The sequence below is a fragment of the Chlorocebus sabaeus genome, unplaced genomic scaffold, assembly GCF_047675955.1.
Source record: "Chlorocebus sabaeus isolate Y175 unplaced genomic scaffold, mChlSab1.0.hap1 unalloc_scaffold_392, whole genome shotgun sequence".
NCBI lineage: Eukaryota > Metazoa > Chordata > Mammalia > Primates > Cercopithecidae > Chlorocebus > Chlorocebus sabaeus.
In genome coordinates, this window is record NW_027327695.1 from 223,088 (window position 1) to 248,541 (window position 25,454).

Consider the following 25,454-nt stretch of genomic DNA (forward strand, 5'->3'; position numbering starts at 1 on the left):
AGTGCCCTGTGAATAGTGGCCGCTGCTGTCGTGACTGAGTGCCATCCAACTGGGGCCATTTGCTCTGCTCAGTTCACTTAATTGGGCCAGGAATGGGGTTGCCCTGCCTTCAACAACCTTGACGCATTGAACGAGGACTCAGTTGATAATATACTCTGTAAATACGCTCTCTCGGCTAGAGTGAGCAAAGCCCAGGGAGCGGGTGGTTCTTCAGTATTAGACAGGTGTTTGTGGCAGGGCCAGCTGTGCGGCTGCCAGAGCGAATGTGACCAGGAAGCCTCTCCCCCCGGAGGTGGCCAGCATTCCTGTTAAACGTGGCGTAGGCAGAAGGTGGGCGCTGCTGGGGAACTTGCTCATGTTCCTGTTTTCTGATTGGAAATTCAAGGTTTCTGCACATCCTACATCGAAGTTGTACATTGCTAAGACTGTACACATTTCAACACTTGTGTTTTTTTTTCTGCTTTTCGGATCTATACAACCTGGCATTTGGCCGTGGCTTCCAGGACAGGCTGGATGCAGAGTGAAGTCCTCTCTGCACTGTCGATGTTTGCAGATGTCTTTTTGTATAAACTTTTTCTTGAGACTTTCAATTGCCATGCACATAACTCTACCAGTTACAATCGTGAGCTAACAGGGGTTTTTGGTTTTACTTGGATGAATGTTTAACATTTGTATGCTAGATTTGGGGGTGGAGGTCATTTATCTGCTTTTCATTTCCTCCTTGGTTATACTTAGTGACTTTCAGGTAAAGTGTGGAAGGCGTGGTACAGTGTGAATTGCAGGTCGCACTGTGGTGCAGTGGACGAGAGACGCGGGCTGCAGTGGTGTGCACAGTGCATGAGAGAAAAGAGACTTCCATCCTCAAGGGAAACACACAACAATTTAAAAAACTGATGATCTAGCTTACATGAGGTCCAACAAATTCAGTTTGCAAAGTTTAACTTCTAAGTTAATGTAGTAATTTTTCCCCTAAGTCATTAAGTTAGTAGCTTATGTTCAAATATATTTTTTTGTCTAAAGCAAGTCATAAATTCTAAAATGAATGACTAAAGATGTAATAATTTAGGCATACAGCACCTGAAGAGAAAATTGACAGTATGCTAAAATATTGGATACAGATGCTTAAAAAATATAATGTAGCATTCTTCCAATGCATGTGCTTTTAGCATGTAACTTGGTGAGTGGTTTTGAGCTATGTTTGTAGGAATGTGTATCTTTGAATACTTCAGGGCACCACTGCAGATGTGTGCGTGAGATGTGTAAATACTGAATGTTCTTCTCCCTTCCCTTAAATGAAAAGCATTAGCTCTCTTTTTTGTATTTTTATTTTATTTTTATTTTATTTTTATTTTTGGAAGTAGACTCTTGCTCTTGTTGCCCAGGCTGGCATGCAGTGGTGCAATCTCGGCCCACTGCAACTTCTGCTTCCAGGGTTGAAGTGATTCTCCTGTCTCAGCCTCCTGAGTAGCTAAGATTACAGGCACCCACTACCATGCCCGGCTAATTTTTGTGTTTTTATTAGAGATGGGGTTTTGCCATATTGGCCAGGTTGGTCTCAAACTCCTGACCTCAGCTGTGATCTGCCCACCTCGACCTCCCAAAATGCTGAGATTACAGGCGTGCACCACCGTGCCCAGCCAGTTCCCTTCTGTACTGATTTATACAGTTTTTGCTTTTTTTTTTGAGAAGTGGTCTCACTCTGTCGCCCAAACTGGAGTGCAGTGACGCAAACCTTGGCTGACTACAGCCTTTACCTCCTGGGCTCAGGTGATCCTCCCATCTCAGCTTCCTGAGTAGCTGGGAATAGACACATGTCACCACGCCCAGCTAATCCTTTTTTTTTTTTTTTTTTTTTTTTTTTTTTGTAATTTTAGTAGAGACAGGGTTTTGCCATGTTTTCCAGGCTGGTCTCAAACTCCTGGGCTCAAGCGATCTGCCTGCCTCGGCCTCCCAAACTGCTGACATTACAGGCGTGAGCACCACATCTGGCAGTTTTTTTTTTTTTTTTTTGGTCCTTCCAGGATTAGAAGTCGATTTTCAGAAAACCCTTCACACTTGCAAACTTAATTTTCCATAATAATATGCCTCTAGGATAAAAACAAGACAGAAACAAAGAAGTATGTGTGGACTGCAGTTAAAAATTTTCAACACAACATAGCTTACGAGAGGTGACATTTACAAAGAGCAGGAGGGCCCGTTCAGTGCCTTCCAGGCATTGGCAATGGCGGTCTGTGGGCGACCCTAAAGTGTGCAGCGTCCTGAGATGTGATCGTGGTGCTCACGCTTTTACCGAGGGCCTCGCAGGAGTACCGGAGGCGGCTCTTCTGCAGGCGGCCAGCCAGGCGGCAGCTGCTGGAGAAGGAACAAACGGTAGAAGACAGACGTACACGATGTTATTGTGGCAGAGAGGTTAAAAGCAGGCTCACTTTGTTCTTCAAGTTTTAAATAACTAATAATGAAGTCCTTAAATATGTATTGCGTTTCTGGATTTTACAGCAGTTGTGGGTGTGTCTGTCTCTCTAGCTCCCGTTTGGGTGCTCCCTGTGAAGAGATCTCAGAGATGCCACCTTTCTTTGTTGAGGTGACAGTGTCTGGAGAGCTGTGAACCCCGCGGTGAGGGGCGGGTGACTGACCTGGGGGGAGGCTGGGTCAGCGTGGGGATCCACCCCCACTCCACCTTCCTGTAGGGAATCCAGTTGTAAGTCTTTATGATATGGGTAAAAGGAACCTGGAAGAGGTGTTATTTTTTAAGAAGTAAGTGCCATGCTCTTTTTTCCTCATTCTTCTCCGTGTTTAAGCAGCATTGAAGGATAAGGCACTACTAGCATGTTTGTTTGGAAACGATCTTGTTGGTTATTTTACATTGAATATGATACTAAGGTTGCCTGGTAACAGAAGTTTCCCTTAACAACATGGAACTCTGTTGAATCTATTGTCCCATTGGCTAAGCCTTCTGAAGTCAGTGCGGTGGCAGCTGAAGAGGCCGCTTCCCCTTGGAGGAAGCCCCTGGATTGGCAAGAGGCAAAGGCCCTTGACTGAGGGAGTGAGGCCAGTTTGCAGGGACCCCACATGGCACCTGCGGCTCTCTCCTGCCCCCTGCTGGCTGGCCAAGCAGCTTCGCGACAGTGTGCTCAGTGTGAATGTTCACTGGGCAGGCCAAGGCTTTTGTTCCAGAAACACTGACTTCAGAAACGGCCGGCCGTGTGTGTGGAGCATGGCTTACGTGTGTCTTAAACCTCTTGAACAAAGCAAGTTGATGTTTCAAATGCAAGAAACATCATTTCCTCCCATTGCTTTCTTTCATTTATTTTAGCAGTGTGTTTCTTCTGTGTTAAGAATGAGCCAGATTTCCCCCTCACCCTTTTCTAGCTTGGCTTTATGTCAGTCACACTGGCCAGAACAGGGTAAATTTTTTAGCTTCTCTGCCTTAGGAAGAACCTGTCTTTATTGATTAAAAGTGAGAGGATATATCCAGTCCTTGGGGTCGTGTTTCTATCCCTGCTAGACTAGGGGAGTGGTGAGCACCATTTCTCTGGAGACTGCCTCTCCCGCCTGCGTTGAGTAGCGAGGCCGCAGGGTCAGCTGTGGGAGCCTGCAGGAAGGGGTTTGAGTGCCTGGTACGTACGAGCTCTGGGACAGAGGCGTGCCCACTGGGGGCCACTGCCTGGAACCACAGCCTTCCTGGTGAGACGAGAGGTTCTGAAGAGAGCCGAGATCATGCCCTCCTGGGCAGGCAGTTTCACCAATATGTGCTTTGGAAGGAGTGGATTCTGCCAGTCATGGGCGTGGTGCTGACACCCTCATGGTGGCCCCCTCCGGTCCCTGATAAGCTGACCCAGAGAGGGTCCTCATCTGCAAATGGGACAGTGGCCCCCTTGGCACATGGGGTTACATCAGTGACTTGGCCGCCTGGTGCCTCCTGGAGAGCAGCCGCTGGCCTTTACCTTAGATGTTCATGTCCAAACCAGCTCCAGAGTTTGCATGAAAACTCCCAGCCCTGTTGGAGACTCCTTAGTTCAGCTTGGCACAGAACCTCGGAAAACAGCAGTTCTGTTCCGGGTTCTTCCTTCAGAACTGAGTTCCAGTGCAGGGAAGGGAGCAGAGGGGCCGTGAGGTCAGCTGCAGCCTCCTGTGCCTCCCACTCGAGCTGAGGGCCATCTCTCTCCTGGGCTTCTCCCTGTCGTGTTCCCTGGTGCTCTACTGGCTTTGCAGAGGTTGGCAACGGCTCGTTCCATGGACTTCCTTGGGCCCCGCGCTTGACTCCTGTTCACTGAATGTCGTTAGGGTCCGGCCATCGCTGGCTTTGCTCTCCTTTAGCAGTTTCTAGATGTCCAGGCTTGAAACACTGCAGGCAGGCAGGGCCATGCTTGGGATCAGCCTTCTTCTTGTCAGTACTACTTTGACTAATTGCCTGAGGCACCGCCGGAGGGACTTGATATTTTTAGAAGCTAATTCAGGTTTAAGACACCATCTAGGTAATGAGAGAGTTCAGGAAAGCTGTATCTGAGCTCCAGTAAAGGCGGACTCTTCCGTCCCAGCTGTCACTGTGTTTACACTCAGAGGAGCACACGATCGGGGGCGTGGCTCAGGTGTCAGCGCTGCGCTGTTCCACGCACCCACAGCAGCAGCCTGGTGGGACTAGAACTCAGACACGCTCGGGCACAAATCAGCCTCTTGGGAGAGCTGCTTACCTGCAGAATTCTTTTGTCATTAAGTGGTTGATGTCATTCTTTGAATGAGTGACAGTAATTCCCCACCTCAGGGTGGGCTGCGGGGGAGATTCAGTTGGAAAAATAACCCATAAGGCTTTGTGGCTCTGGGGGTCCTGATGCCCCACCCACATTTTCCTTCCCATGCCCGGGATTCTCTAAGACAAAGGGTAAGTCTTAAAGCCTTACGACATCCTAAGTCTTAGATCGCAATTAGAGAGAGAACCCAGTACAGGTGGAACAGTGACACCCTCAGAATTCTGCACTGGCCCTTCAAGAAGGCAGTTGTGGGCTCTTTGGACCCTTGACGGGCTTCTGTCCTCTGTCCTTCCTAAGCACAAAGATGGGAATTCTTCCCATTGCCTGTTTCTCTCCCCATCTCGGCTTCTACACAATGCAAAGTGGCCCGCTAACTAGAGCCCGTGTTCACTTTTGAACACATCAACCAATTATTTTGGGAGGAAAAGAATCTGCCAAAGAAACGAAGTATAGGTTGGAATGGTTTAATGAAGCCTGTGTTTATTCAACAAAGTGTGTTTTAAAATTTCATCCGAAGATCTCAAGTGAAAATTTCCCAGTGGGTGTCAAACTTTGGTGCACAGACTCTCATGTGGCCCCCAGTCTCAAGTCCACACCCCCACTTCATGCTTTTACTCTTGGCTGAGTCCCATGGAGGCCGGTTAGGGAATCCTGCAGGATCAGCCCTTGACCAGGATGGCTGGCTGGCTGGAGAATACTGTGCTTATGTCATTCAGAGACAAGCATTTCTTGAGCGCCTGCTGTGGGTGCTTGGCCGGGTCCTGCTGATGGTGCAGTGGTGGAAGTCCAGCCCACAGTTCCTGCCCTCATGGAATTTGTAGCCTAGTGAGGACTGCAAGTCAAATAACCACGAGCTAACTGCAGGGAGAGACTCCAGGGTGATTTCTATGAAGAGAGGACATGGGGTGCCCCGAGAACCCCTGACAGACGAACTTTGCCATTAGAAACCAGGCGGCATTTTCGTGAGAAAATGACATTTCCCTCCTGGTCAGAGCTGAGGAAGGTGCCTGTGTGTGTTCCGTGGCTGCTGTGACCCTGACCACACACCTGGGGCTGGAAAATAATACTCACTGTCACACAGTTCTGGAAGGCAGGAGCCATGGACTGAGGCCAGTGTTTGCTCCAGGAGAGTCCCTCGTGGCCCATTCAGGTGCCCAGAGCTGCGGGCCTTGCCCGCCTTGTTCCCCGGTGCCGCCTCCTCCCATGTAGGTGTGCAGCATCCTGCTCCAGGGCCTCTACACCCCTCATCTGCTGATGCAAGTGGTGGCACTTAGGGCGCACCTGGATAGTCCTCAGGATTCCTTTATCACCGCATGAGGGAACGTTCTCAGGTTCCAGGCATTAGGACCGGGATTCTTTTGGGGGCTGCTCTCCCGCCCACCACTGTACCTGAATGCACACAGCAGCCAGCATATCCAGAGGCCCCAGGAGGACCTGAGGTTGCTGGATCTAGAGCGGGACCTGGTATCAGAAGCAGGCGGGGCCAGGGATTCCCGAGAAAGTCTTGACGTGTACTTGAAGTGAGCCAAAGGGTTTTGAATGACTGGATCAGATTTATGTTTTTTATAGATGGGTCTCCAGTCTGTGTGAACAGATTGGAGGGTGCCGGGATGGGAGCTGAGGCCCAGGCAGAGGTTTTGCAGAGTCCCAGGAGAGGGCGCTGCAGCCCGGACTCGTGTGTGGGTGGGAAGGTGGCCGATGCATTTCTCTGCTGCTTTTCTCCCCACTGAGCTTGGGTCCTCGTGGAGGGCGGATGGCAGACATTTCACTTGGGGACCTGATGCCTATGCATCCGAAAGACTCCCCAGGCACCTGGGTCTAAGAACCACCGTCTGCCTTTGAGTAGAGTTTCTATAAACGTAACATTCACTGATGAATGGAAGATGGCCACAGATCTAAAATCACAGGGAGCTTTAATGGAAGAAAATAGAAGATCACAGCTGTTCCCATGGACTAAGCTGGTAGGTGAGAGCCCCCTAACTTCTCAGCTCACACCTAACAGTGTCCGTGTCTGGTGAAAGCTGCTTCAGCAGGGACAGAGAGCAGCGTGGAGTGAGCTGGCTTGTGGGGTCGTCTTTTCAGTCTCCTCTTATGGGTCCTGGGAGAAGGGAGCGGCAGATGGCCAGGCCCCCACCACAGGTCATTGAGGTCATCTCCAGGTGGCTGCCACGGTGGGGTGGGGGGGTTGGGGGCATGTTCACACCCACTCCAAGGGCACATCCCGGCTGCTGTACACCCTTCACCTCTGCGATGCTGGGACCGCATGCTCAGGCGCGGTGGGGGCCCTTGCTGCACTTACTCGTCGGGGAGCTCTGGGATGGTGGGTGCACCCTGGCCCTGGGCTGGAGTGACTGATCTCTGTGACCAGACCTGCGACCACATCAAGCAGTCCGCCAGCGGAACCAAGCGGCGCGTGTTCATCAAGTCCATGGGCGGCTACCGTGGCTACCTGGCCAACATGGGGGGCTCACGGCCGGAGCCGATGCCGCATACATTTTCGAAGAGCCCTTCGACATCAGGGATCTGCAGGTATGTGACGGGGGCTGGCCTAGGGGGACCGTCCCCTTTGGATCCACTCGGTGCTGTGGAGTGAAACATCGTATCTAGGGTGGTTTGCTTTTCGAGGGGGCATGGAGACAGGTACTACAGAACACGCCATGCTTGATGCCCTTCGCATTGCCCAGATGCCTCTCCCATGTGTCAGGTGAAGGCGGACGTGCCTGGTTGAGGACACCTTCTAGTCTCTTGTGTGAAACACGAGCTTGTTTTTTTGATGTAGTCTGTTGTGTAGTTAATGTTTTCTCACTTCTGTCACAAACGATTTGAGCGCCTCCGCTAACAATCACCACCCACGTCTGCAACTGGCTCTGAAGCTTGCTGCAGCTTCTTTTAAATCTTGAGGCCTCTGATGCTGCGTCTGCCTCTAAACTGACACACACACGGCCGTGGTTTTTTGGCATCTGTGGCTCTTTTAGGGAAGAGTGTCACCGAGCCCGGGGTCTGCCCCTGCTTGGATGGCACAGCAGAATCCAGGCCTGGACCCTGCAGTGTTCAGTTAAACTCCATGCAGGATGACAGGCCTTGGCAGATAAAATGCAACTTGAACAATTGTCTTTAGTTAGTTATATAAATAAATATATAATGTTATATATTGCTCTGCAACCCAGGTTGGAATGCAGTGGCATGATCCCGGCTCGCTACAACCTCCGATTCCCAGGTTCCAACAATTCTCCTGCCTCAGACTCCCGAGTAGTTGGGATTACAGGCACGTGCCACCATGCCCAGATAATTTTTGTATTTTTAATAGAGATGGGGTTTCACCTTGTTGGTCAGGCTGGTCTCGAACTCCTGACCTCGTGATCTGCCCATCTTGGCCTTCCAAAGTGCTGGGATTACAGGCGTGAGCCACTGTACCCGGCACCATTGTCTTTTAAAAGGTTAGGATGTTACTTGTTTCTGGGCCAAGTAGATCAAGTAAAAAGGGCCTTGGCGTTGTCACTAATTATGTGACATGTGAATCACGAATTTCTTCACTATGTCATATTAAATACTTGTGGAGTCATTCACTTCATCATGATGTTTCTGTCAGCGGTGGGTCCCATAAGATGATATTGGAGCTGCCCCAAACAGGTGCACTGTTATTTATCTTTTATAGAAAGATTATATATATTAAAAAACATATGTTATATACATATATATATATTTTTAACTGTGCTTTTCTACATCTAGACATGTTTAGATACACAATTGCCTGCAGTATTCAACAGTCTCAGACATTTAGGTTTGTAGTCAGGAACAACAGATATGTGGCAGGCCCTGCCTCCTGGGTTTGTGAGAGTTCACTGTAGGATGTTTGCACAAGGCTCAAGTCACCTAGCAATGCATTTCTCAGAACATATCCCCCTGTTATGTGACTCATGACCGTATTTCAGAAATCTGTCCAAAGATCCTGCCTCACCAGCATTCAACCTGGCAAGAGCTTCAGAAGAGAAATTATGATTTGTTGTTGTTGTTGTTGAGATGGACGCTTGCTCTGTCACCCAGGCTGGAGTGCAGTGGCACAATCTCAGCTCACTGCAACTTCAGCCTCCTGGCTTCAAGTGATTCTCCTGCCTCAGCCTCCCAAGTAGGTGGGACTACAGCACCTGCCACCATGTCCGGCTAATTTTTGTATTTTTAGTAGAGACGGGGTTTCACCATGTTGGCCAGGCTGGTCTCAAACTCTTGACCTCAGGCAATCTACCCGCCTTGGCCTCCTAAAGAGCTGGGATTACAGGCGTGAGCGACTGCGCCCAGGCTCCTACTTTGTGAAATTCTGCCACCGTGCCCAGTGACAGATTGATTAGATGTAAAAATCTCCATTTTCTTAGGATGAGTCATTAGAGAATTACCTCCCTCTTGTAATCCTCCCAAGATGATCTGATATAGGATGTTACCCTTTTCTAAGACAATCTGTTCCTTAAGAAATCTGTGTGTCGATGAGAGTTTACAAAATTCTCTGATCAGACACTGTTCATCAGGCCGTCATAGGAGATTCCATTGAAAGGCCACAGGTCGCTCTTTTCCTCTGAGAGCGCCGAGAGAACATCGTCATGAAAATAAGGAGCAATAGAGCCATGAATGAGCACTAGGCCAGTCACGGAATTATCATCTTCAGAGGGACCCTGTTGATTCCGGAAGGCGTTTCTAGTGGCCGCTGTGAGGGCTGCTCACATCAGTGCCCTGTGCTCAGCATTCATTGCTGCAGACGTGCTCTCGCCGCCTGGGGAGGCTCCCCGAGACCCAAGCTGTGAGAGCTTGCAGCCTCCTTGGCCACGCTCACCACCACGTGTGGTTGGCACTTCCCGCCCTGCAGGACCTGGCACACAGTAGGTGCTTAGCAGAAGTTTATTGTCTGATTAACAAAATGCTCTTTTCCAGTCCAATGTGGAGCGCCTGACGCAGAAAATGAAGACTACTATCCAGAGGGGCCTTGTGCTCAGGTGAGTGAGAGACCAGGGCTGATCTTATGGTCACCGTAACACTGCGGTTCTTAGATTCTGCTCTGTGACTTTGGGCTGGATGAGTGGTAATTTCTTTGCCGCTGGAGTGCACTATACGCTGAGCAGTTGCAGAACAGAGTCGTGGTGTGTTGCTCTACAGACTTGCCCGCATTTAGACAACTAAAATTTTTGCTTTATAGTCTTACTCTTTTAGATATCTTAAAATCATTTCTCTAATTAGCACCTGATGTTTATGAAGGAAGAAGGAAATAGTCATCCCTCTTAGCCTCAGGGAATGTGTCCCAAGTCTCCAGTGGGTGCCTGAACCTGGGGATAGTACCCGCCCCCTGTATACATGAGGGGGTGGGTACTGATAACCATCTGATAACCAAGGCGGCTACTGAGTGACTCAGGGACAGGAGGCACAGACAGCATGGAGACTTAGGGCACAGGGATGATTTGCGTTCTGGGTGGGAAAGAGCAACACAGCACGAGATTTCATCACTCCCTGTTAGCTGGGCTTAGGTGAAATCGACATCCTGTGTCAGTTTGTTGTGTCACATTATGTGTCGCGTGTGTTGTCACTATACAACAAAACGATCTGCAGTATATGCATACACCCAGTTAGCTGGGAGACATTTTTTTTTTTTTTTTTGAGACAGAGTCTTGCTCTGTTACCCAGGCTGGAGTGCAGTGGCGCAATCTTGGCTCACTGCAACCTCCACCTCTTCCAGGTTCAAGAGATTGTCCTGCCTCAGCCTTCTGAGTAGATGGGAGTACAGGTGTCCACCACCATGCACAACTAATTTTTGTATTTTCAGTAGAGATGGAGTTTCACTGCGTTGGCCAGGCTGGTCTCAAACTCCTGACCTCAGGTGATTCGCCCACCTCAGCCTCCCAAAGTGGTGGGATTACAGGCGTGATCCCCACCATGCCCAGCCAAATCATCTAAACTTTTAAGTCATGCCAAACATCACCAGCTTTAGGATTCTTTTGTTGGTGAGGTTTGAGTAATGGGGATTTTAAGGGAACTGTCAGCTTTCATGAAAACAGTGACAACCCCACTACTTGGAAATGCTTATTCAAATTAAACACTTCATCGAGTTAAAAACTGGAGCTTCCTAAGATTTAAAATGGATTATCAGACATGTAATATACTTGACACTCACCCCAAATCAGAATGACCTGGAATGAGCTGCATGCAGGCACACACATGTCATGAGCTGAGCCTGGGACACAGCGGTCCAGCATTCCTAACTCACACACACTCCTTCCTCACAACCTCCTATTCTTTATACTTTTAAACCAGAGCCCGTGAATTTATTCCAGAGAGCTGATGAATCCCCTGAAATGATGATGAAATAGGAGGCGTATGTGTGATTTTGTTAAAGAATCCACAACGTTTATCAGATTCTTAAAGCTGCGACCCATCCCCACCCCAGATGAGTTTATGAAATCCTGATTGAAGATTTTAAAATATTGGAGATTGTTAGTTGACTCATTCCATTTATTAAAATCCTCCTCTTACTGGGCAGGGGGAACACTTGACACTTTTGCTTAACAGGCTGAGTTCAGGCTACAGGAAACAGAGATTGTGTTTTTTTCTGTTCCAGCTATCCATAAAGACCTAGAAATAAAAACGTGAATTCTGTGAAATAGAAATCGTCATTTCTATTTAACAACAAAGTGTTACTGTATAACTGATATTTCATATGACTCTAACCACCAACAGGGTGGGGCACCCTCTCCATTTGATAGAAACTTTGGAACCAAAATCTCTGCCAGAGCTATGGAGTGGATCACTGCGAAACTCAAGGAGGCCTGGGGCAGAGGTAAGGGGTCCGCGGAGGGAGGCCGTCTGCCTTGGTGAAAATGCTGTCCTATCGGGGAGAAGTAGGGTATACTGGTTCCTTCTTCAGTCCAGTACTGAGCTGCGTGTGATGTTCTAACTCCTGCTGGTCTCTGAGCGTTGCTATTTAACCAACCTTGGATTCCTGGGATAAGGTCAGCTTGGGCGTGGGTAACATGTTCTCTTTTATCACTGCTAGATTCAACCTGAAGTTCTTTTGTGCAGGCTTTTTGCTCTGGAGATCTTGAGCATCAGCCCGCAGTTTCCCTCACAGTTTAAGTGGGGCCTTCTATTTTTTGGATGTATGTTAGGACAACCTCCTTGCAACTCCATCTGTCAGAACTTCCAGTTTTGAGGAAGATTTGGCTGCTGAATGAATTGTTCATGTTTGTAGAACTATGCATGTTTTTCCTTAAATCAGTTTTGTAAGTTACATATTCTAACAAATCTTTAGATAAACTGAAAAGTTTTAAAAAACATGACATTTTGTATAATACAATTGTTAATTGTTCCAATGTGGCTGGTCCCCACTCATTCCTGAGTGGCTGTTTGTGCCAGCATCTTTCTTGCCCCCACCCCCCTCAGCTTTCTTCAGTCATACCAGGTGTGTGCTTTTTTAGGGCAAACCATTATCACTGCCAATGTGCAACGTAGAAGAATGACAGTCTACAAAAAACAGTGATGTGAACAGTTTCAATTGGTTTGTCTTTTTGAAGAACTGACTGATTCTTTCTACATCGATTTTCTTTTGCTAATTTAGCTATGGATGTTTCTCACTCCTCTGTGTGTGTATTCGTGGGCATCAATTTCTTAAGGTAATTTCTCTATTCCACTATTTAGTGAAAAATTCTCTCCACTGAGAGGAAAAACAAAAGCTGCTTTCCAGGAAGCCATCAGGGCGATCCCACAAGAGCAGAGCTGCCCAGGCCAGGCGCTGGCCACACTGTGCAGTTGTTCTCAGCTGTTCTCGGCCGTTCTTGGCCATTCTCAGCCTCCCCCAGGCTTCCAGGCCAGGTTCAGGATGGTTGCCAGGAATCTCACTTCTCATCTCGCCCCATGATTCTGCTCTCCCACCTGCCCATGTGACAGGGTGTTGTTAATCTTTTTTAAAATCTTTTATAGGAAAAAAATTTACCACCGATGATTCCGTTTGTGTGCTGGGAATAAGCAAAAGAAACCTTATTTTTCAACCTGTGGCAGAGCTGAAGAAGCAAACGGATTTTGAGTAAGTTGGGGTCTTATTGCCTTAGCAAACCCAGCCAACGTGAGTACAGGACAGGAGAATGGCCATTGCTGTTGCTTTCGGCAACTCATTCAGGGGTTTGAGGAACTAGATTTTCTGAAGCTCAGTTAAAAAATACTAGGTCTTGGCCAGGCATGGCGGCTCACACCTATAATCCCAGCACTTTGGGAGGCCTAGGTGGGTGGATCACAAGGTCAAGAGATCAAGACCAGCCTGGCCCACATGGTGAAACCCCATCTCTACTAAAAAAACAAAAATTAGCCAGGTGTGGTGGTGTACACCTGTAGTCCCAGCTACTCAGGAGGCTGAGACAGGAGAAATCGCCTGAACCTGGGAGGCAGAGGTTGCAGTGAGCTGAGACTGCACCTCTGCTCTCCAGCCTGGGGACAGAGCGAGACTCTGTCTCAAAAGAACAACAATAAGAAACCACCACTAGGTCTTTGGGAAGAATTTTTAGAAATATAAAAGCAATGGTTTCATTTGACCCTGAAATTGGCTTTATTATCTAGTTGATTCAGCCGACCCTACAAACCCCGTGTTTCTGGCAAGACGGCTCACTGTGCTGGCCGTGGCATCTCCCAGCCTCACTGCTGTCCCCCCATCCCTCCACAGGCACAGGATTCCCAAAGAACAGTGGTGGCTCAAGCTGCGGCCCCTCATGAAGATCCTGGCCAAGTACATGGACAACTATGATGTGTCGGACTCAGGCCAGCTAGAGCACGTGCAGCCCAGCCCTGGAGCGTCTGACCCAGTCCTGCCTGCATGTACCTGCAACCTGGACTCACCGTGGACCATCTGTTTTTGTAACACTTAAGTTATTTATCAGCACTTTCTGAAAGTATTTGACATTAATACCTAACAAGCAAGCACCTGTCACCGACCGTGTGCCCCACCAGCTCCAGTGCGTGCTGTCTGGACTGTGTCTCATGCTTTCAGATGTGTGTATTAAACGTTTGCCTACAACTCCAACAGTCCTCCGTTTTAGTTTTTTAAGTAGGAGATTAAAACCTCAATCTATGGGTGGCTACTAATGGTTTTCTCAGCACTTTTGTGGGCAAAGATTATAAAAATATTTTCAGTAGGGATCACTGAACTATGCACAAGTCATAAAAGGAGAACAAAGCCAGTAGTTTACACAGGCCAAGGGGAATGCCATGTTTATTGCCATGTGTCAGTTTCCAACCACAGCAGCAGGCCAGGACCCTGGGCCTTGACCCCAGGCTCCTGCTCTCCTTAGAAAGTAAAAGAGAACACATGAATCTTACCTACTCGGCCTCTTGATTGCAATCCTAGCTGCATGTTAAAACCACCAAGGTGGGGGTTTGAAAAATCTGATAGCCAGTTTCTCGTCCAGTCCAAGCCACGGTCCTTGCTGGGACCTAATTTGGAATTCTCTGATGACTCTTGCCAGAGTAGACATGGGTGCTGGCGTGACGGCCCTGCTGCCCTCGTGGGCCCACCTCCTGTAGGGACAGCGTTTCTGCCTCTTAGCTCTAGGTTGCAGGAGACCACAGCTGTGCCTCAGAAACGGCGGTGGAGAGCTGTGTGGAGGGAGAGGAGACCCCAAAAACAAGCTGTTTGGGAAATCAGAGTCCAACGGCCAAGAAGAGCTGGCGTGGTGGCTCTCCTTTCTGGCTCTGTGAAGACGAAGCGAGCGCTTACTCACCCCAGCCCACCTGCTTCTCAGGACTGCTTCCATCCGGCCGCCCCGTTGAACTTCCGTCTGTTAGGAGGACGCTCCCACAGGGCCTCGGTGTAATCGAGTTTCATGAATCAGCACAGGCAGACACGGGACACCTTTGTGTACCTTTTCATTTTACTTCTGTTTTTTAGTAAAAGCCCGAAATGCTACTTAAGATAATGACTCAAGCAGAGGTTAAATCAGAGTTGCCCTTTATTTTTAGATTCTTAAATATTCTAGAACTAATGAGGTAAAACAAGCCTTTCAGTCAGTAGAAAGTGAAAATTCTACGTGGTGCATCTTTGGCATTTCGTGTATGACTATTTCAATGGACATCTTCCTGGTCGCTCTTAAGATTGACTTGCCAGTCAGTTGGCAACACTTTAAGAATGATATAATATTCTTGGAAAAGCAGTAGCATTTCTGACTTTTCATATTCAGCTCTAGAGGCCTATTGTCTCAGGGGCTCCTGCACAGTTGGGGGCACCAGGGCCGCTCACCTGATGATCCAGGATGGGTCCTTGGCGATTTTGGGATTCTCGGGTCTGAGTATGGCCAGGCCATGCGTGCTCTTCCCAGTGCCGAGGTACCTGAGAGGAAGGCAGGCGAGGTCAGTGAGGACTGGCTTCTACTTCAGTGCCGTTAAGGTCTCCAATCCCGGACGCTGTCTCCCCCACTCCCCGCTCCCCACTCCCCACTCCCCACTCACCTATCGCTCATGGCCAGGAGCTTCTTGTGGCTGATGGTGAAGAGCTGCTCCCTGTGGGCCTGCTTCATCTCATCCGAGAGGCCGTACAAGAAGTGGTCCATTCCTAGAAGACAAACCACAGGCACAGGGGGGCTGCCACCCAGGAGCTCGCACAGTGGGCTATGCCCTCGTGTCCCAGAGGGGACAGGTGCATCTCACTGTTACTTCACATACGTGTTTCAACCACAGGGTCATGTCTAACAGCCCAGAGATCACACCCTGACCTCTAGCTCCCACGAGCCACGCTGACTCTTACCAAGGCCTGCTTCTGCAGCGTGGATGCATTCAGGACCGCGTGAGGCTGATAATGCTGTGAGCAAAAGTGGCTCTACAGTGTAATGTGGCCAGGCCTGGGCCGTGGTCACGTCATCCTTCCACACGAATGAGCCCAGTCACTGCCGTGGGTTGGCCCCACTGGGCCTCAGGTCAGTAAAACTGAAATGACAGGATGCACTCTTCTCGCCCAGATGTCGGGAAGCGTGTTTCCAAGGCCAATATTTAGGGTGTCAGACGTGGAAATCGTATCACAGGCAAGGACAGAGGCGCCAGAAGCTGGTGCTCCTGCCTGTGCATGAGGGAACTCGGAAAACAGCAATGTCATCTGCGAGGCTGTGGACTGAGATTCTCACTGTTACATTCACAATACCTTTGTATGAAGGAGCGACAGGAGCATCTACGGTTGAGAAGACAAAGTTTGCCTTCGTCAATGTCTTGCTGCGTGAATTTTCCAGATTTTGCCCAGTAAACCTTCCCAAAAGATTGGAGTGTCTCTATTGTTTTTGGGTCCCTAGGAAACCCAGAGAAATAAATAGGCAAGCATTTTACCAAAGGACAAGTTTATGACAAACCTGTGACTTAACAGTTCAACATTTTCTATGGGTTAACAGCTCTATTTTACATCTGATCTAGTCCAAACAGCCCCCTGACAAATTGCTCAATTACTCTCAGTGGAAGTTTAAATCCGATCACATAAGACTTTCAACACGTTCTCCCTCTTAGACAGGGTCTGTCTGCATAAAGTCCTCCCCAGATGATTTAAATCCACCTCTCTGTGACATCAGGAGAGGAAAGATGTGGAGGGTGGGGGCAGGTCAAGATTACGAGGAAATTACAGAAGACTCACATGGAAAAATCAAGCAAACAAAGGTTTTCCTTTAATCTCCCTTAAGGACACACCCAGGGCAGTACAGGAATCAGTCTGAGGGGGCTGATCCAGACTTCCCTTTGTGTAAATGGAAAGAGCCCAGCCCTCCCTCCACCCTGACTCAGAGCTGCAGAGGGGTTGTGAGCTGCTTCCCCATCCTTGTCTAGAAGAGTGGCTTCCAGCACAGCAAATGGGAGAACTCAGCAGGGTGGCAACGGCTACCGACTTCTCTACCTACGTGCCTGCTTACCTACCTACCTACCTAATCTATCTCTGCATCCACGAGCCAGGCTCTCATTCGCCCAGGCTGGCGTGTGGTGGCACAATCTGCTGACTGCAGCTTCAACCTCCCTAGGCTCAAGGGATCCTCCCGCCTTAGCCTCCTGTAGCTAGGACCACAGGCACTTGCCACCATGCCTGGCCAACTCCTTCTTAAAAAGTGTCAGAATACAGGTTCTCTTGGGCAGCAAAGCCATACACAATCAAGAATTTATTATTTTAGAATAACGGTGTTATGTTTATGAAAGCTAACAGTTGCATCCACATCAGGCACCTCCAAATGAAATGAGCTAAGAATGTTCTCAGGCTATATCGCGCCCCTCACCTGGGGCCTGTGTCCCAGGTCCCCCAGAGCAGGGTTGCAACCTCAGACAGCCACTATGGATACTGTGTTTTTCTCCTATGCCTATGAAAAAGTCTATAGATTAGGTGCAGCAAGATATTAACAAAATACAACAATTATACTGTAATAAAAGTTATGCTAAGTAAAACAAGCGTTCTGTGAACAGAAGCTCTTGGACACCCACAGCGTATCTGATGACCTAGACGGCTACTGAGTGACCAACAGGCAGGTACCGTAGACAGTGTCAGCTTTCATCCCACTGCTTAGAAGAATGGTGTACAATTTAAAACTTTGGAAGTGTTTATATCTGGAATTCTCCATTTAATATTTTCAGACCAAGGGTGACTGGGTAATAAACCGTGGAAGGCAAAACCATGGATGGAGGCACTACCGTGTTTTGCCAAAATATGCTGGCTTAAGCCAGGGTTTACTAAAGACAGAATGCTTCCCGTTTACGCTGCTGGCCCCAATCCTTGCACCAGAAAGGACATTGCTGGGTGTGGCTAAGTGCTCGAGAAGTGAAAAGCAGCACATAGAACAACTTTTGTCTAAAGTTCACTGCAGTAGAAGAAAATGACACTGATAATCATGAGTAGGAGACTAAAACACAGTGTGTGTCCCAATGTGTGAACTAGAGCAAAGCTCACCTGTAAGAGTAAAGGGTGAAAACCCCACTGTGGCTGAGTTTTGCGCCTCCACTGTAAGCGCCACCTTTTTCTCGAATTTCTGTATGTAGGAATTTAGCAGTCATCAAACATGCAAGGATTTTAAGACTGAAATTAATGATTAAAAAATGCAAGTTTAAAACACCATGGCTGATTAAAAAACATAGACAATGAAGTAATTATTGGATTCAGTGAAAATGAAAATAAAATCAAGTTGTACAATAATGCCACATAAATTATGGTCCCATGTTTTTGGTCTTGTTTTTTAAGAGACGGGATCTTGCTCTGTCGCCAGGCTGGAGTGCATAAGGGCAATCACAGCTCACTGCAGCCTTGAACTCCTGTGCTCAAGGGATCCTCCCACCAGTCTCCTGAGTAGCTGGGCCTACAGATGCGTGCCACCACGCCTATTTTTTACAATTTCTGTAGAGGCAGGGTCTAGTTCCGTTGCCCAGGCTGGTCTTAAACACCTGGCTTCAAGTGATCCTCCTGCCTTCAAAGTGCTGGGCTTACAGGCATGAGATTTTCTTTTTAATTAACAAAAACTAAAAAGCACAAGGAAGCACAATTTTCAAGCAGTTGTCTTGGATTACATGGTTGAAAGCAGTGGTGGTGGGGAGGGAATCTAACACTTCCAGCACCACACTGCTTAACTTGTTCCAATGCATATGTGGCATTTTTAAAATCTGGTGAAGTAGAAAGATGTTATTTCTATTGTAAAGGCAAATGTGCAAATGAATATTTAAATGTCTCACATCAGGATACCAAAAAAAAAAAGGAAACTGAAGTCAAACTCTTTGAGTTTTATAGGAATCCCTTAAGTAAACACACACTCTCCGATACATCACATTTCCAGGAACGGGGCTGATTTCATCTGCCTTCCACTGCGAATGGTGACATCACATTCTAGATGATTCCAGAACACATCCTCCTCCGACAGAAGGCAGGGCAGACAATGATGGTAGCGTCTGCAGCAAAGACACAGGCTCCTTAAAGGCGCCCGTGGCGAGATCAGCCCCGGGTCACCACTTCCACAGATGGGCCATTTCCCAAAGCAGATGAAGGGAGTCAAATAGGCCAGGTGGGAAATCAAGGAAGGAGTGGGCATGTTCCCAGGGGCTGTGCTGGGAGAAGTCATGACCATCTCGTGTGGGCCCTCCAGGAGAAACCCAGTGCCACTCGGGTGGCTGGGGCGTCATCAGTTGGGACCAGCGAGGTTGGAGCCAGACCCTGGGGGACGGAGCCTCTACAAGCACCAGCAGGGATGGCCTTCAATCCATCCATGCATCCTCCTCCTTGAGAAATTTCTATTACTTGTATATTAAAAACACATGCTCACTGTTGAAAGATTATAAAATACAAAAAACAAGGAAAAAAAGATCTAGACTCCCCCTGGCCCAGGGGGAACCTCCACATTTTTAGCGTTTTCTGTCTGCATTTTCCTATTGGATGGTGGAAACAGACCACTCTTCTGCTGGCACAGCAGACAGATCTGTTTATCTCCTACAAATATGGAAATTAATGAACAAAACAGCTGACCACACACCTCTTTTCTACAGAAGAGCTCTTTCTGGGCCCCCACTGCAGCCCCACATTTCCTCCCACCTGGCTACACACCTCCCCATCTGTGGTCCTACTGTGACACACGTACACCCTGGAGGCCCGGCACCTTCTCCTATCAGGATAGACTGCCCAGGCCTAAGCCTGCCTTCCCCTCTCTACCACTCGGGTGGCTGAGGCACCATCAGTTGGGACCAGTGAGGTTGGAGCCAGACCCTGGGGGTCTCCTCCTTGGTTTAGTCCCTCATGGGGGTAGCTGCCTGGGACAAGGATACAGGAAGTGAATTTCCGGGATATAACATTTTTGCACAGATCTGTGTCATCCACACCCAACTGACAGGTCCCCAAAAGTGTATGTCTGTGAGTCTGTCCTCCTGGTCTGGCCAGTTTCCACAGATGGGATGAACACAGCCGAGGGGCAGCCACACTTTGGAAGAAAGGGCTGGAGGGCCAGTTCGTAGGCTGCAAACTCCCTCGCCCCACGCCACTTTGGGAACAGGCCTGACCCTCACTCTCGGCCGTGGCTTCGGCCGCTCAACCCCGGGCCTCCTTCCCTGAGCTTCTGACTTGGTGGGGAGACAGGGGAGGCAAACTCCTCAGAGGGACTGTGAGGCAGCCTCCAGCCCTGCCATCTGCAGGGCTCTGCAGGACCACCTGGTTTCTCCCCACAGCCCTGTCCCTCTGTGGCCCCGGGTCAGGCACCCCCCACCCACCCACCCACAGTCTGGCTCATGAGGTTCTCCTGCAGCTCCCATGGCTGCCTGGGTCACCTCCCACTCTCCCTTGTGGCTTTGTGTCTTGATCTACCTTTGCTGTCGTTCCATGCATCTGTCCTCACGAAGGATTAATCTACCATGTTTATCAGAGGTCTCAACCTAAATTCATTCAATTTCCACCTAGAGATGAGGGGAGTACATGGGGCATTTTGAAAGGAGTTTGTGGTTAGGGCCTTTGTTCATAAAGACTCTGCTGTTTAAAGAGGGCTGCTCGTAGACTCACAAAGCCCCAGGTCCAACACTCAGAGTCAGTGCAGACTCTTCCTGTGCTAAAACATGCCCTGTGAACTCGAACAGGCTTGACAAGCTGCTTCTGTAAGGCTCAGGCCTGAGAGATCCCAACCTCCACCCTCCTACCTGGCAAGATCTGGGTCCGTGTAGGGGACAGTTCGGATGCATTCGCCCACATAATTCACCGGGAAGTGCATCAGGAAGTGAGTCTTCATCTGCCAGGGCTTGAAGGTGGGTTCCTGAGGGATAAGGTGCGGTCAAAGGTGGCTGTCCTATTTTTATTTTGGCCTTTTCTTAGTGTGTGTTTTCTGTAACTACTGCTGTGTAGAACTTCTATATGAGTTTTAGGTTGTGAATCTTGCCCACCCAGAGTTCCCCCACCCCAGAGAGCCTCCACTTCGGCCCCCCTGGGCTGGTCCTGCCTGTGCTCCGCTTGGTGTGAATGTTGAGTGTGATCGGTCCACAGGGCTGCTTGACCCTGCGTCTCCTTCCTTCTTGTTGCTGAGGCCAGTTCTGTTCTCTCTTTCTCCACCTGAACTGCATTTGAAGCCAAGATGAAGGATGAGAAGTGGTTGCTAAGAAGGACCCTCCTGCAGCGAATTCGCTGTGAGGAGGCTGCGCTGGCCCAGCCTGTCATTTCCTTCTCTAAGCTCCTTCCAGAGGTCGGCAAGGGGCAGCCTGTCCCTGCCTGCTCTCGTGGCCTGCGAATCAAGAATGGATTTTACATTTCCAAATGATTGAACAAATAAAAAACTAACACTTCTGTGGGGAAAAGAAAGAGAGATCAGCTTGTTACTGTGTCTATATAGAAAGAAGTAGACATAAGAGACTCCATTTTGTTCTGTATTTGAGATGCTGTTAATCTGTGACCCTACCCCCAACTTTGTCCGTGCAAGAGACACGTGCTGCGGCGACTCAAGGTTTAATGGATTTTGGGCTGTGCAGGATGTGTCTTTGTTAAATAAGTGCCTGAAGACAGCTTGCTGGTTAAAAGTCATCACTATTCTCTTAATTTCAACTGCCCAGGGACACGTACATGGCCAAAGTCGCAGAGACCTCTGCCTAGAAAAGCTAGGTATTGTCCAAGGTTTCTCCCCATGTGATAGGCTGAAACAATGCTGCTAAAAGGTTTATGGAGATGTTTGCATATGCATCTCAAGGCACAGCATTTTCCTTTAAACTTATTCATGTCACAGAGATTTTTGTTCATATGTCTTACTGCTGATTTCCTCCCTACAATGATCCTATTGTCCTGCCACTCCCTTATCTTTAAGATGGTAAAGATAATTATCAATAAATACTAAGGGAACTCAGAGACCGGTGCCAGTGTGGGTCCTCTCTAAGCTGAGCGCCAGTCCCCTGGGCCCACTTTTTCTTTCTCTATACTTTGTCTCTGTGTCTCATTTCTTTTCTCAAGTCTCTTGTTCCACCTAACGAGAAACACCCACAGGTGTGGAGGGGCAGGCCACCCCTTCATCTGGTGACCAACGTGGAAGCTTTTCTCTAAGGTGAAGGTACACCAGAGCGTGGTCATTGAGGACAAGTCGATGAGAGACTCCCGAGTACGTCTACAGTCAGCCTTGCGATAAGCTTGTGCACTCGGAAGAACCTAGGGTAACAATGGGGCAAACTGAAAGTAAATATGCCTCTTATCACAGCTTTATTAAAATTCTCTTAAAAAGAGGGGGAGTTAAAGTCTCTACCAAAAATCTAATTATGCTATTTCAAACAATAGAACAGTTTTGTCCATGGTTTCCAGAACAGGGAACTTTAGATCTAAAAGACTGGGAAAAAATTGGCAAAGAATTAAAACAAGCAAGTAGGGAAGGTAAAATCATCCTACTTACAGTATGGAATGATTGAGTCATTATTAAAGTAGCTTTAGAACCATTGCAAACAGAAGAAGATAGCGTTCCAATTTCTGATGTCCCTAAAAGCTGTGCAGTAGATTGTGAAAAAGAGGCAGGGATAGAATCCTGGAAAGGAAAGGAAAGTTCACACTGTAAATGTGTAGCAGAGCTGGTAATGGCTCGGTCAATGCAAAATGTTTATGATAATCAATTACAGGAGGTAGTATATCCTGAAACGTTAAAATTAGAAGAAAAGAGTCCAGAATTAGCAGAGCCATCAGAATCTAAACCACGATGGCCAACTCCTCTTACAGCACCTCAGATGCCTGTAACTTTACAACCTCAAATGCAGGTTAAACAAGTACAAACTCCAAAAGAAGATCAAATAGAAAAAGAGTCTCTGGCATGGCAATGCCAATCCAAATACAGTGTCCACAATATCAGCCAGTAGAAAATAAATCCCAGCCGCCAGTAGTCTATCAATACTGGTTGCCAGCCGAGCTGCAGTATCGGCAGCCCCCAGAAAATCCGTATGGACAACCAGGAACATTTCCACTGCCACAGGGCAGGGTGCCATATCCTCAGCCGCCCACCATGAGACTTAATCCTACAGCACCGCCTAGTACACAGGGTAGTGCAGTACATAAAATTATTGATGAGGCAAGAAAACAAGGAGATATTGAGGCATGGCAATTCCCAGTAATATTAGAAGCAAGACCACCTGGAGAAGGGGTCCAAGAGGGAGAGCCTCCCATAGCTGAAGCCAGATATCAGTCTTTTTCTATAAAAATGCTAAAAGAAATGAAAGAAGGAGTAAAACAGTATGGACCCAACTCTCCTTACATGAGAACATTATTTGATTCCATTGCTCATGGACATAGACTCATTCCTTATGATTGGGAGATTCTGGCAAAATCATCACTCTCACCCTTTCAGTTTTTACAATTTAAGACTTGGTGGATTGATGAGGCACAAGTACAGGTCCAAAGAAATAGGACTGCCAATCCTCCAATTAACATAGATGCAGATCAACTATTAGGAATAGGTCAAAATTGGAGCACTGTTGACCAACAAGTAATAATGCCAAATGAGGCCATTGAGCAAATCAGGGCTATCTGCCTTAGGGACTGGGAGAAAATCCAAGACACAGGAACCACCTGCCCCTCCTTTAATACAATAAGACAAGGCTCTAAAGAGCCCTACCCTGATTTTGTAGCAAGACTTCAAGATGCTACTCAAAAGTCAATTACCAATGAAAATGTCCGTAAGGTCATAGTGGAGTTGATGGCATATGAAAACACCAATCTTGACTGTCAATCAGCCATTAAGCCATTAAAAGGAAGGGTTCCCGCAGGATCAGATGTAATCTCAGAGTACGTTAAAGCCTGCAATGGAATTGGAGGAGCTATGCATAAAGCTATGCTTATGGCTCAAGCAATCACAGGAGTTGCTTTAGGAGGACAAGTTAGAACATTTGGGGAAAAATGTTATAATTGTGGTCAAATTGGTCATCTAAAAAAGAATTGCCTAGTCTCAAGTAAGCAAAATGTAACTACTGAAGCTACTACAACAACAGATAAAGAGCCACCTGGCCTATGTCCAAGATGTAAAAAGGGAAAACATTGGGGTAATCAATGTCGTTCTAAATTTGATAAAAATGGGCAACCAGTGTCAGGAAATGAGAGGAGGGGCCAGCCTCAGGCCCCGCAACAAACTGGGGCATTCCAAATTCAGCCCTTTGTTCCTCAGGGTTTTCAGGAACAACAACCCCCACTGTCACAAGTGTCTCAGGGAATAAGCCAGTTATCACAATACAGCAATTATCCCCCGCCACAAGAGGCAGTGCAGCAGTAGATGTATGCACCATACAAGCAGTCTTTGCTTCCAGGGGAGCCTCCACAAAAAATCCCCACAGGGGTATATGGCCCATTGCCTGAGGGGGCTGTAGGACTAATCTTAGGAAGATCAAGTGTAAATCTAAAGGGAGTTCAAATTCATACTGGTGTGGTTGATTCAGACTATAAAGGCGAAATTCAATTGGTTATTTGTTCCTCAATTCCTTGGAGTGCCAGGCCAGGAGACAAGATTGCTCAATTATTACTCCTACCTTATATTAAAGTTGGAAAGAGTGAGATAAAAAGAACAGGAGGGTTCGGAAGCACTGATCCGGCAGGAAAGGCTGCATATTGGGTAAGTCTGGTCTCTGAGAGCATACCCGTGTGTAAGGCCATTATTCAAGGAAAACAGTTTGAAGGGTTGGTAGACACTGGAGCAGATATCTCTGGCATTGCTTTAAATTAGTGGCCAAAAATTGGCCTAAACAAAAGGCTGTTAGAAGACTTGTCGGCGTAGGCACAGCTTCAGAAGTGTATGAAAGTACATGATTTTACATTGTTTAGGACCAGATAATCAAGAAAGTACTGTTCAGCCAATGATTACTTCAATTCCTATTCATCTATGGGGTCGAGATTTATTACAACAATGGGATGCAGAAATCATTATGCCCGCTCCATTATACAGCTCCACGAGTCAAAAACTCATGATTAAGATGGGATATATACCAGGAAAGGGATTAGGAAAAAATGAAAATGGCATTAAAGTCCCAATTGAGACTGAGAAAAATTAAGAAAGAAAAGGAATAGGGTATCATTTTTAAGGGCGGCCACTGTAGAGCCTCCTGAACCCATTCCATTAACTTGGAAAACAGAAAAACCGGTATGAGTAAATCAGTGGCCGCCAGCTAAGCAAAAACTGGAGGCTTTACATTTATTAGCAAAGGAACAATTAGAAAAGGGACACATTGAGCCTTCATTCTCACCCTGGAATTCTCCTGTATTTGTAATTCAGAAAAAATCAGGCAAATGGCATATGTTAATGGACTTAAGAGCAGTAAATGCTGTAATTAAACCCATGGAGCCTCTTCAACCCGGATTGCCCTCTCCAGCCATGATCCCGAAAGACTGGCCTTTAATTATAATTGATCTTAAGGATTGTTTTTTTACCATTCCTCTGGCAGAGCAAGATTGTGAAAAATTTGCCTTTACTATACCAGCCATAAATAATAAAGGATCAGCCACCAGGTTTCAGTGGAAAGTATTACCTCAGGGATTGCTTAATATTCCAACTATTTGTCAAACTTTTGTAGGTCAAGTCCTTCAACCAGTTAGAGGTAAATTTTCAGATTGTTATATTATTCACTATATTGATGATATTTTATGTGCTGCAGAAACAAGAGACAAATTAATTGACTGTTACACATTTCTGCAAGCAGAGGTTTCCAGTGAAGGACTAACAATAGCTTCTGATAAGATCCAAACCTCTACTCCTTTTCATTATTTAGGGATGCAGAGAGAAA

The 25,454-nt window shown here is 47.6% G+C and overlaps 1 protein-coding gene and 1 pseudogene across 17 annotated transcripts; one reads left to right on the forward strand and one right to left on the reverse strand.

The window, feature by feature from the left end:
* The window catches only part of LOC140711246 (ATP-dependent 6-phosphofructokinase-like), a 120,270-nt pseudogene extending 106,479 nt beyond the window's left edge, over positions 1–13,791 (forward strand).
* LOC140711245 (presequence protease, mitochondrial-like) lies at positions 1,965–23,227 on the reverse strand. 17 transcript variants are annotated; one of them, XM_073014166.1, is made up of 8 exons: positions 20,376–23,224; positions 17,665–17,743; positions 15,898–15,924; positions 15,213–15,315; positions 15,004–15,093; positions 14,489–14,571; positions 14,088–14,285; positions 2,119–2,349 (listed from the first exon to the last, which is right to left on the reverse strand). In XM_073014166.1, exons 1-8 carry the CDS (start codon positions 20,415–20,417, stop codon positions 2,279–2,281), a joined length of 693 nt encoding a protein of 230 aa, XP_072870267.1. In that variant the 5' UTR covers positions 20,418–23,224; the 3' UTR covers positions 2,119–2,278. The 17 variants fall into 17 exon arrangements, with proteins under 17 accessions (XP_072870281.1, XP_072870280.1, XP_072870267.1 ...); XM_073014165.1 differs by having other exon boundaries at positions 2,119–2,352; positions 20,376–23,223; XM_073014170.1 differs by lacking the exon at positions 2,119–2,349 and adding an exon at positions 8,037–8,365.
* Positions 23,228–25,454: the final 2,227 nt, after the last annotated feature.